Source organism: Rhea pennata, chromosome 9 (genome assembly GCF_028389875.1).
Source record: "Rhea pennata isolate bPtePen1 chromosome 9, bPtePen1.pri, whole genome shotgun sequence".
Taxonomy (NCBI): Eukaryota; Metazoa; Chordata; class Aves; order Rheiformes; family Rheidae; genus Rhea; species Rhea pennata.
The window spans coordinates 17,456,138-17,468,908 of NC_084671.1; the positions used below are offsets into that span (position 1 = coordinate 17,456,138).

At 35.6% G+C, this 12,771-nt stretch overlaps 1 protein-coding gene across 7 annotated transcripts in view; it reads right to left on the reverse strand.

The window, feature by feature from the left end:
• Nucleotides 1-2,014: 2,014 nt before the first annotated feature.
• Nucleotides 2,015-12,771, reverse strand: part of U2SURP (U2 snRNP associated SURP domain containing) — a 49,409-nt gene continuing 38,652 nt past the window's right edge. For 6 of the 7 annotated variants that reach the window (XM_062582716.1, XM_062582715.1, XM_062582714.1 and 3 more), the window contains 4 exons: nucleotides 7,316-7,426; nucleotides 4,680-4,798; nucleotides 3,740-3,916; nucleotides 2,015-2,529 (listed from right to left, as the gene is read on the reverse strand). In XM_062582716.1, coding sequence (XP_062438700.1) covers nucleotides 2,391-2,529; nucleotides 3,740-3,916; nucleotides 4,680-4,798; nucleotides 7,316-7,426 — 546 coding nt within the window. In that variant the 3' untranslated portion in view covers nucleotides 2,015-2,390. The remainder of the gene's footprint in view (nucleotides 2,530-3,739; nucleotides 3,917-4,679; nucleotides 4,799-7,315; nucleotides 7,427-12,771) is intronic. The other variant, XM_062582718.1, reaches the window with a different exon arrangement.

The following is a 12,771-nucleotide window of genomic DNA, read 5'->3' on the forward strand; positions in this document are numbered from 1 at the left end:
GCTAGGGATACAAAGCAAGAACAAGAGATGAGAGAATGATCACACAAATGGTATTTATGGAATAAAGATACTGATAAATGCTATTACAGAATAAAGCCGTTACAAAATAAAATCTAACAAGTGTACTCCTATAGCTCCTTTGCTTGAATTTTTCATAATCACTGGTAAGAATTTCATAAAAGCTGAAATCAAAATTATCGATAAGTATGGCTAATCTATATGCTAAATTATTTTCCACCCTGAGGATTTTGAACTATTATATGAAATATGCAGTTGATTCTGAACATACGATACTCCTATAATAAACCATCTTCATCCTCATTTCACCTAGAGCATCGTAATTTATTATTCCATTAACTCCTTTTGTAAACAATTCCAGGCAAAAAAATTTGTGTGTGTGTGTGTGTGTGTTACGTCAATGGGATCTAAAATTAACTTTTTTCTATTGTGAAGTTAGGATTCTTCCTGTCTGCAATCAATTTTTTAGTATTACTTATATAATCTAGTCTATGTCAGGTCCGAATAGACTGCTCTTAAGAAAAAGGCGATTTAGATAATTTCTCATAGTTTACTTCCCAACATCTGTACATCTGAAACACCTTACACTACAGAGAAAAAGAAAATTACAAAAAATAAACTCTGCATATTTCTAAAACAGATTCTTCATAATATAAACATATATCGAATATTCTTTTCCCATTATTAATACAGGTATTCAAAACCCACTCCAAGAAAGTCTTCACAGTATACATGTACTCTCCATGCTTGCAGTATTCTAGAACATCTCTCAGTTCTTGCTTAGCCAAGTTTTCAGTAATTTTTCACTTAGTTCTCACATTTACAACAATTTATATAGCATTATAACAAAGTCTCCCATTTGGAAAAATTGAAGAAAACGGGGTTTTTTTAATTAAATATGCAGGCTTTTCAAAAGACATATTAGATCCTGCTTTGTAAAGTGTTGTTTTTTAGTCTCTCTCTCTATATATAAAGATTTTCCCTGTCACATTTACAAAATTCTAACAACGTAAAACTGTAGATACACAAGTATAGCAGCAGGCCATCATCCAGCACTGTGCCTGTAATAGGCATAGCTTTTGCTCTTAGAAAGAGTTCACAGGAGGCCAGATCCCTTTTAATTTTATATTTTTATTAGAATCTGCCTACACCTCCAAGTATAAACATTGTACCCTCCCCGTTTCTCCCCCCTCCACCACACCCAGAGAGAAAAAAAAATTGCATGAGAAACCAAGGTGAAGCGATTTAAAGCCACTTCAATCTCCATCACATAGAACAGGTTTGAAGGAGAAAGCCTAACACTGAAAAAAAGTTAAACAGCCTCTTGATTCCAAAATATTAATAAATAAAATATGTAATAAAAAATTCTTCTATTTTGAAGAATTTCCACAACAGAGGAATAAATTCAATAAAATAATGTAAAAGTTGTCCTTTTGGAGTAAAAATCAGTTTTAGAAAACTAGAACATACTGTTGGTTGCAATTATTGTACCTATACTTGAAGAAGTCACTGAGTCTCAGGCTTGCTTTTCCTTATATTGTTCCCAGTGCATGCCATAAATATTGCTCATTACCAATACATCATATATATATATGATACACACACACACACACACACATATATATATATATATGATGTACCTGTGCTGAGGCGCATTTTAAAAATGAACAAATAATTACTCTGGTTTCAGAAATATTCCCTGCTATTAAAATGAAGAAATACCATTAAGCAAAATTTACTTTTAAAGCTTATCATGGTAGGTACCAAACTCTTCAACTGTTCCTAGAGTAAAATACCATGATAGGAATAAACCCCATCCACTGGATTCAAAAGGTGCTTTTTTATCTGGATAGTCAAATTTGTGAAAACAGAAACAAAGCTAGTACTATACTGAAAGATCTGAACACCATAGTATGTCTGAAATACACAGTACTTCCAAACAAACTATGAATTCCTTTACAGATTTGTATCACCAGTGGGGCAAGAAAACAACATATTAATTTTCTGTTCAGATTTTATTTGAAATCTAATTCAAATTGTCAAAGCTACAAAAGGGGGAACATTTGAGTTATTTCTGCTATGTCACAACATTCTAAAACAAAATATCACTACTGCCAGCAGATCAGTTACACACATTTTTGATGAAACTTCTAAACACAAAAATGTTTCATTTGGGAAATAGCCACAATGAAGATATTTTGTACAATATAAAACAATGACAGGTCTACAGATGCAGATACTCATGAGTATACACGTGCATTCACAAAAAAAAAAAAATCAGGAATGCTTTTTTGTTTTTAAACAGACTGTTCAGGCACAAAAACAAAACCGCATTTCCAGTAAGTGACAGCATCATAAAAATATTAACATTGTCAGTGTTTGCTTTTCTTCGACTTCTTGTGAGATCTGTGAGGAGAACGGGACTGAGACCTGGACTTTTTCCCTGACTTTTTAGGGGATCTGGATCTTGATCTTCTCGATCTTTTGGGTGTCCTGGAGCCAGACGGTGACCTGGAAAATAAAATTTTGTATCAGATACTAATTGATAATACCAACTTTTTCTACAAGCATTTGATGTTCAGTTTTTGAGTTAATCTAGGCAGAAATATTTCTGTCACTAGTAATAGGAAATCATAGATTAAACATCTTGTTTTTTGATAACAGGGCAACTTTTGCATAAGGTTTTTAGTACATTTTGGCTTAATTTTGGGGCTCAGAACCTACAAGAAAAGTAACACTGACTCATGTCATTCTTAAACCAACTTAATTTATAAGCTTCCACATATGCCTCTGCCACCTTGGCTAGCACTGATAAACATAATTTCTCATTTCTCTTTTCTTCTATATGGATAATTGTGTTGTGCTGAAAAGTTTTTGGCTCTTATCAAACACATTGAATTTGTGATCTAACCCCGGAGAACAAAATGGATGGTGAGTATATTTTGTAAATTAACGCAGACCCAATGCATTGATCTCATTTAATTTAAATTGAATATGACCACCATATTAACGCTGATGAAAAAAGTAGCAACAAACAGCTTTGTACTTCTCATTGAACTGTTAACTTTCAGTAGAAGAATCTGATTACTGTAAATCTGTGCTACATTTTTTTCAACAGCATCACAGGAATTTCCTCAACATGTCTATGCAATAAGATATTCTAGGCATCTAAAAGAAGTGGAAGCTGAACTTTTGAGTGTGGCTAAGATAGAAACATAAATCCATATATTTAAAGCTACAAAGGCACCAGTGGAATAATAATCTCACTTCAGGCTTAACATTGGCTAGAGAACAACACTTGCATCAGTCTGGAGATCAGGCAGTATTTACTATAGATTTTTTCCAAGAAAAAAAAAAAAAGTAGCATGGAAGAGGAGCTTTGTGTAAGCACAAACACAGCCTACTGACTATAATTCCAAAACTTCTATGGGCCACAGAAGCTTTGTGAAAATAAACTAATAAAGCAGCAAGTTGATCTGGTTTAAGCTGCAGTTCTCAAAGTTATCAGGTAAGTAAGCAAAAACATAGAAAACATTTTTAGCTTTCAAGACAGAAGGCTGTATACACCTGAACACTAAGTGTTGTCTAAAGATGTTAATGAGGAACACGCAGTATAGTCCATTAAGAAAAAATACTTAGGTAACCAACGTGCTGTGCTAAGATCAAAAAGATATTCACAACTAACTTAGGTACAATCTGACAAGAGAAGGTGCCGGCTTACCTTTTGCCTTTTTTACTGACATCTCTGGGAGAATCTTTATGCGACGACCGAGAACGTGAACTCTCTTTGTGGGACCGTTCAGAGCGCTCTGAGCGTTCTGATTTTGGTGATGGGGATTTTGCTCGTCTACTGCCACTGCTGCGAGATGGACTAGGTGAAGCACTGTGTCGTCTTTTCCTTTGTAAAGGAAGCAAATACAGTTATATATACAAATACACACACACAAATAAAAATGTGTATTAAAACAAAATGATTCCTTTCTGTAAATACAGCATTTTTCTTGCCAGTTGAATGTAAGGTCCTTTTAAGTATGAGGTGTCTTAATTACTGAAAAATCAGATTCAACATGAAAAGCAGACTTTCTTTGGCTAAAAGAATTAAGGCCTTTGACTCATCTTTGCTTGTAGCAGTGTAGAAACATTCCATCACAATTTCTTGACAAGGTAAGATATTTTACTTATATGCTATGCTTAATGAAACTACAGAAGATTCCAGCTACACAAGTATTAAAGGATCGTAGTGTACAATTGATTACACTATCTAAACCCCTTGTCTTGAAGAATTTTTACAGTAAGATAAGTAATATTTAAACCAGCACAAATTATTTTGTTTAAGTAGCATGACTTTAGTACAGTTTTCTGAACAGTACATTGCAGTCAATCTACTGCTAAAAACATAGTTCATTGGTTTCAGCTGGTCATTATTTTATCATGTTTCTTCAAGGGTCTAAATGAAACAGAAGAGGAATCTATTCAGAAGAATAAGTCAGGATAAAAATGCAAATTTATTTAAAACTCTGAAATATGTTTTCATATCCAAAGCAATTTTTTTTTCAAATGAGACATGTAACACAACCTGATTTCAAGCCTGCCACAGTATAAAAAGATATCAACTGTGAGGTTTTTTCCTCCTGTCCACTTTACTACAAGGAAAGCCATACCTCTCTTTTCTTGTTGGTGTACATTCCTCCTTTTCCTTCTTATCTTTGGACCTGGATTCAGATTTTTCCTTGTCCTTTTTGTCTCTTTCCCGTTCTCTTTCCATCTCTTTTTCTTTTTCCTGAATTACAAGAAGCATTAATCGTTTCAGCAGAGGTGTGACTGATCTTTAAGTAAAAATATCCAAGCCATTCACAAACAGCAAAAAAGCACCGAGTACTAATGGAAAATAGCATTTAATCTGGGAAAGAAGTAATGGTCACACTGTACACACTCTCCAAACCCTTACTGCTGCTTGCTCAAGAGAAACATTTAACGAACTCTGACAAAAGCAAAAAAAAAAAAAAAAAAAAAGATGATATCCTCTGAAGAACAAAGCATATCTGAGGATCTAATTGGAAATTAACAGTTCCCAGTTTTACAATTTTCAGGAAAATATTACAGCTGTAATAGATTTTTAAACTAAACATTTGAGAATATCAGGAACTTCTTCCTACTTAAACATATGCATTCAACTTCATGATTCCAGATTGAAAATTAAGACAATTTTATATCTACTAGACGTTCAAGAATAAAACAAAAATACAAATCAGGCTCTGCAACAACCTCTACTCTGTCAAAAAATCCAGACATGTTCCATTTCTGCTCGCCAACAGAACCACTTTAAAAGAAAATATGCACTGTAAGTACCCCTTGTCTGTCAAAGAGTTAGAAAAGTTATTACACAAAAACAAATCTAAACTGTCCATACGTTTGAACAGACACTGAAATATGTGCTTCTTTTAAGTATTGTCACTTAAAAAAAAAAAAAAACAAAAAAAACATAGTAAAATAAATAAATAGGGAGGGAATAACAAATAACAAATAAATAAATACAGGGAAGACATAATACTGATGATTTAGCTAAACAGAAGAAGTTTTTAGAAGAAAAAATAGAGACATTAATACAAGTGCAGGAAATATCAGGACAGCTATATTACATCTACATTATATAACAAGTCAGAAATATTCTTAATATGGAAGGCTTACTATTAAAATTTACAAATGTCCCTTATCATCATACCTTCCATTATATGCTACCAACGCATTCCACTAAAATCAATGGACTATTAAGATGTACTTTGTACATTTGGTAGCATAACTGACTTTTTTTTTAATCTCGACAAACAAGAACAAATATATTTAAACAACTGTAAGTTCCTATTCTTTTAAACAGTATATGATACTACTGGGAAATTTACTCTTGGAAAGCTTATGCTCTAGTAAAATAGACAGGAAATGATGACAACTAAGTTAGTGGCAAGTGTGATCAGAATCAGTATCACATTATTAGTCTTATACAAAATTATTTTGAAGATAATGCAAAACAAAAACAGTTATTTGCTAACAGGAGGATTATTAGTGTTGTAAAGAACATCAGTTATAATTGTCATGGGATATTTCTAATTAAACATTAATTTCATCATTGAAAGTAAAAACAGAAAAGCCAGATATTACTGGAAGTTTATAGTATTTGAAAACTGGTTGAATTAATTCAACACAAGGCATCCAGCAAAGCTATCAGGATTACAATGCGTGTTCTTTTTAAGTGACTGACACAAACTTTCCGGGCTTACTACACAAGTCATTTCTCTGGGAAGTTTTAGGATAGAATTATATTTGAAAGAAAAGATACTCATATAAATTGAAGCCTTAACTGCTACCCTCAAGCTCCAAATGTGTAAATCTACTCCATGGATCAACCGTCTTAATTTTTACAGGTCTCTTTCTGCAAGGTATTCTGCAAAAATTATTTCAGTGAATTAGCCATATATTGAGCACTAAATAATCCAAAACACAAGTGACAGAAAAACACCTAGTGAAAACTGCTGTATTTGTTTGTAGCTTCAAAGAACTGCACAGATAGTTCTAGTTCTGATAACATACCAGAAGCAATATTTCTGCAATTTTATCATTGATCTGTCAGCTTGTAAAGCCAGATCAAAAGAAGCAACGAGCCCTTATCCTCTTTCATTTAACACATTGTCCAAATATTACTTACACTTTCGGTTATGTTTCAAAGATTCAAAAATCACATCACATACATGACACTACTGTTTAAAGCCCCTCTGACTTCATAGTCCAGAGAGGACTACTGAAAACGGCAATGGCACAGAGCTAATCACTTTTGGATGACAGTATGAGCTGGAATTAGCTAGGAAATCTGATACACTGGAGAAGTGCATATGCTGCTTAATACTATTCCTTCTCTTCCTTTGGAAGCCTTTAGCACAACTGATCAATTACCAGAAGTAAAACAAAGTCTTTTGAACATTTTCAATTGACATCTCTCCCTTCCTTGCCCACACCTAACCATTTCCTTTATGTAGTAGGTCCACAAGCGACCCCTTAAGGTTTCAATACACTCTGACATTCTAATGATACTCATATGTTTAGAGTGAAATGTTACATTTACTTTGATAAAAATAGAGATTATAGCTACTCTGCAGAAAGCACCTGGATTTAGTCATGCAGTTTGACATTACAATGGAATTTTAACTAGAACCATTTGTTGTTTTACTTAATGCCACCTTACATTTGATAAACTCAGTAAAAGCCTATCACAGAATCAGAGCCAAACATAAAGAACATTTCTTACCCTCTGGAGCAGCTTGTCTCTATAGTGTTCAACCTGTTCCTGAAAACTCTGGCCTGGTTTCTTGGGTCTTTTCCCAGACTCTAACTCATCCTGAAACTTCATCACCTTAAGCTGTGAAAATAACACTGACCATTAGGTTATTGGGCTTATTATTATCCAGTTAGGCAGGTGGCTGAAAATGAAATTTCCATAATTTATAGTGTGTGTACTTCATTCTTTCCATACAAGTTTGTACACGAAAAGATACTAACTTTATTTAACTGGATCAAAGTAACAAAACCGCATATTTGTCTGCAGGCACCTGCAGTTATTTACAGACATAACAAAAACTAAAAATAAAGGGATTTTTTTTCCGTTATTCTACTAAGTTCTGTTCCCATCATTAGAACACTGCACCCTAACATTGCTTAGATCATTATCTGCATTTTTCTTTCAAAATGAGATCATTTGTTGCAGGTGTCCTAATACATTCCATTTCAAAATTCTCTTGTCTACTAGAAATTTTTGTTTAGAAAGCATCTTTTTTCCACTTAATCCTAAATATTAGAAGATTAAAACTGAACGACTGACACAGTTACAACATAAAACCCAATGAATCTTCTCTTCAGGGTAGTTTGCACAGTTGGACTGGCTGATTTGAGAGATTTTTTTTTTATAACAATACTCTTGTGTACTATCAAGCTTCAGAACAGAATTCAGCTCACTAGTGCTGCTAAATGTAACACTAAATTTACTGTGATAACATCACCATCTGAGTCACAAAGTTAACCAAATGTCACGATTTTTCCATGTGGAACTTTTGTTCTTCTAGATGTACTAAATCCTTTTCCAAGTTGATTCACATCATAAAACTTCACTTGCATTTCTTATTATCTGCTAATCCTTTACTCTTGCTGTGATTTCACAACTGACACAGTCTCTTACAAGCATTCAAAGGTTTTGGGGAGGGGGGAAGTGCTTGACGTAAGGGAGGGGTGAGGCCAGACTGTATTTGTCAAGCTTTTTCCAAATGTTTGTGCTCTGACCCTGCTGCATTTCCTCTTTCAACATCGACCTGCATAGTTACAGTTATATGCAAGGGTAGATTTTTCCAGTGCTTGAGGTTTCTTTTTAGCTTTAGTGTCAAAATACTTCTCTCTAACTCCTTCAAACTGAAAACACATCAAGGAGAAAAATGAATAAATAAATAAAATCTTGCAACTGTATCCACTTGATTATGTAACAGGCTTCTTATTCTCCAAATTCTCAATTCCCTAATACGAAGTAGGCACAATGTTAAATACTGAAGGTTTTTTCTTCCCTCTCAAAAGCAGCAGGCCAGACTGGGTAAGAAGTTACCATCTATTCTAATCAGCCCTCATACTTCATTAGCGAGTAGAAAGTAAGGGAATTAAAGAAATAAACCAATCACAAGAACAAGTATCTTCAGCATAAAAAAACATGCAAGAAAGACACTACTTCAGGCAGAATCCTCTTCAACTGCACAGCTTGCATCAGCCATGCAACACACTTCCATTTAAGCAGAAACAGGATGGAAAAATCCCTTTTTTGAAAAACTGGTATTCCTATCTTGTTTGTCAGGTGCCAAGGTAAATTTCTGAAAAATTCTGCCTCCTTCATTTACAGACCATGATTCATCTACAGTTGAACGCTTTTCATTTTTGTTTACAACTTAGCCAATCATAGCAAACCCCTATTTATCCAAAACTTGCATCCCTGTGTTGTTTGCCAAATACCATTCAATGCTCCATAAAGGTGAGAAGTCCTTAGTCATTTTACAAATGCAAAAGCTTCAAAAGCTAGAACGCCTCTTGAAACAGTGCATTCAGTGTCAACCTGTTCCTCTTGTTTCGGTAAGAAATCAAAAAGATCAACTGTATTCTCTACCATCAGGTAAACTTCAAGACCATTAGCTTCTTAGCATGTTCAGTATCAAACACAAGGACAGAAGAAGCTTGGTTGATCCTCTTGAGTTAACAAGGAATGAACACATCCATACAATTTTTACTCTCTTCTCCCAGAGAAATCACACAGATTAATTTAAAAAAAGTCCCTACAAGATGACTTGTTTACATGTTTAGGCCAACAGAGCTACAAGGCTACCACTGTTTAGACATATATTGAAAGTGAGGAAGCACAACTGTATAGCTCAAGGTAACTTAAATGGAAATAGAACTAGGAATTCAGTAACAGGTTTTACTTGATTTGAATTAGTTACAATTTACAGCCTATTTAGACCAGAACCTATCCCTCTTTTTCCCTGTTCTCTAGAACAGGCTACTAATCTCTTCTACAAAGTAAAATTTATAACATGAGTGAAAAAAGCTCCCACCTCACAGTAGTTTAGTACCTCAGGAATCAGAAAGAACGTAACATTAGAATGGCCGCCCTGGCGTGGACCAAGGATCTGCATGGGCCAGTATTATGTGGCCAAGTGCTGACCACGTGGAACAGGTGAAGAAAGAGCACGGTCATCACTGAGGAGTACTATCTCCAACTTTGGCATGACTTACACTCAAAAAAACAAGCATGCAAAGAAATTGCTATCATCCCCAGCAAGAAACTCTGGTGGGTATATTACCCATCTGATATAAACACTGTTGGTGGCTTCTACCAGCAGAAAGAAGACAGACAGCAGAGGTAACTACATCCTTGAGGTCTCTGCTATAGTTCAGGAGGTTAAAATAATTCAGATACAAAAAATGCTGACCTTTAGCAGCTTGTCCAACATGCATATCACATAAGCCGCTACTAGCATGAAATTCAAAATACCCACAGGAATGACTTGAGTATCAATGTGTTACTTTCCCAACAAATTTTGGGGGCATGAGTGGCCAGATGCTCAAGTACAAAAGCAAAAAAAAGTTTATACAAAAACCACTATCCAGCACTTTCCCAGACTCCAACTACGTTAAGATCACAGTGCTTCCTCAGCCAACTGTGATCTTCTGCAGAGCAACCATCAATGTACCTCTCTTCCACAGATTTGCTGTACCTCCTTTTGAACCCATGTAGACTTCTCTATCCACAGCATCTTTCTACAAGCAGTCTGTCAGGTGTACTAATTCCCTTGGAAGAGGAAACTAAGTGCAACAAAATGCTCAGAGAGTAATAACAGCTCACTATGGAAAGATCTTTCTCTTCCATCTTCCTTCTCCATTTGCCTGTTCCAGGCAAAGGATTGCTTCTCCTTCCTTCCCTTTTGCACCAGTTGCAGTGTTTGTCTAAGCCTTCCAAGAGCCAGATGAAGCCACTGATCCAGAAGAAGCCCACTGCCCTCCCTCCCCCACTCCTCCCTCTTTTGGTGAATTAGTGAGTAGCATTGGCTCAGAGAGAGGATCAGCAAATGCTAGAGCTCCAGTTAGGACCAGGATGTTCCCCTTTCAGCAGAAGTGAGCAGTTAGATCAGATCAGCTCATCCTACAGCCTAACATGCAGCACAATATTCTCGAGAGAATTGCAATCTTGGGCAAACACTTCAAAACACCAGCACCATCACTGTGTTCTGCAAGAAGAAGAATGACTTGAATATAAAAGTCTGGAAAGAATTCTCAGAAGACTCATATAGCTCAGAATTAATACACGAGCTTCTAATGTTTGATCATCTCCCTTCACCATTTCTATTCTTGGAGCGTTCACTATTCTTAGCACACTAGCTATTACCAATGCTCTTCTGATAATCTCCTTGTAGGGTATATGATGCTTATATTTCTATTATGCAGTCACAGGTTCCCCTCTACGCGAGAGAGATTCTTAGAAATTAGGCTTTATTCTGCATATCTGATCTATGAACATTGCAAGCACTCCGCTTAGTAAACGTGCACTCAGAGAGAACTAATTTACTCACATTGAATTGGTTATTCTTTTATTTACTGTCCAACGGACAAAAATAAGCCCGTTTGTCCCTAGGTATAGATAGAGATTTGTTGACTTCATCTAGATCATCTCTAGATTCAGTAATATACACAGTAATACAGAAGAGGAAAGTTTTTCAAAACTGTTTGTCAAAACTTTGAAATACTAATTTCTTGCTTGCATTTTAGGCGCTGCAGTCTCCCACAACCGAGAATTTAGAGGTTTTCATTAGCAGCATCACTCTTAACAGAGACTGCGATGCGGAAACGTCAAACAACATGGGAGTTCCACCAAACGCTCCAAAGCAGGGATCACATTTCTCATTAAACATGAGCAGGGATCACATATAAGTCCTGGAGAAACAGCTTCATCTAGGAACAAAAATAGTATGCCTCATGCCTTTCAATACTCATCTTGAAATTCTCCCCTGCCCTCTGCTCAAATTCAGTTGAACAGACGTTTCAAAGATCAGCTTTCCTAGAAATTGAGGCCTTGATTACAGAACAACCAGTAAGCTAGCAAATTGCATAAAAGAACATCTTCTTGCTCCCCTGTTCAGAGAAAACACAAACTGATGGAAATTGAAGCCCTGCTTGTAGCATTTTGCATTCTGACACAAACAGGTGTTCTGTGGGTAGCCTCACTTGCTTAAAATGAATCTGTTTTCAAAAGCTGCTCAGAGTTTTCTATGATCTTCTGCTGATACTGCCTGTATGCATAAACAATGCTCTCAGGAGTGAAAAGAGGCTTTTTAAGAAGAGGTTGTTACACAGTTATAAATCACCTCATAACTTATATGGCCAGGTTCAACTACAACTTATTTGAAGTAAAGTAGGTGCGTACTATATATTAGACTACTTTCTAGCTCACTAGATGTATCGCTGCACTCCTATCTAGAACAATCATATACAGCAGAGACTTCTGAGCAGACTTCAAGTCAACAAAAGTGTTTTACTTATCCTTAAAACAGACTCAGCCCAGCAATAGCTGCAACAAGTCCTGGACTTCTCCAGCAGCAGAAAAGAACAAAAAATTGGTTTGAAAACATGGGTTTTCCGATGAGTCTAAGGGCAATGGAATTTCTGTAGCTAAAATATTATTAACTGATGACAGTTACACTGATATACAGATTTCAAATACGTCTTCAGTCCTAACAGGACGACTCTGGCACGCTGAATCTCACACAAAGGATGCCATGTATCTTGCAGTTAAACAATTCTACACTTGCATCTTTGTGTAAAACAGAAGCAGATCCAAAGATTTAAAATGGACCAAAATCTCTGCTGAATTAAGATAGCCATTTTCTTAGGGAGAAGTACTACTATAAATAACAAAACTGTTTGTCTCTTGTTTGACTAGCAGTCTCATCTGTTATTATTAAGACCTTGTAAGATGTTTAATGTGGGTTTTTTGTCACTTTGCAGTGGCCTCAAATCAGCTAGATTAGCAAGCCTCAGTAGACAGCAAAGAAATCAAAGGGTTACACTGCTATAATGATGACTTGAAACTACGAGCATCAGATATTTCCTATGACTTAGATGTACAAATACCTGAAAATGAGCCCTCTGCATACAAGGTACCATAATTCAGCAAAAGAAACA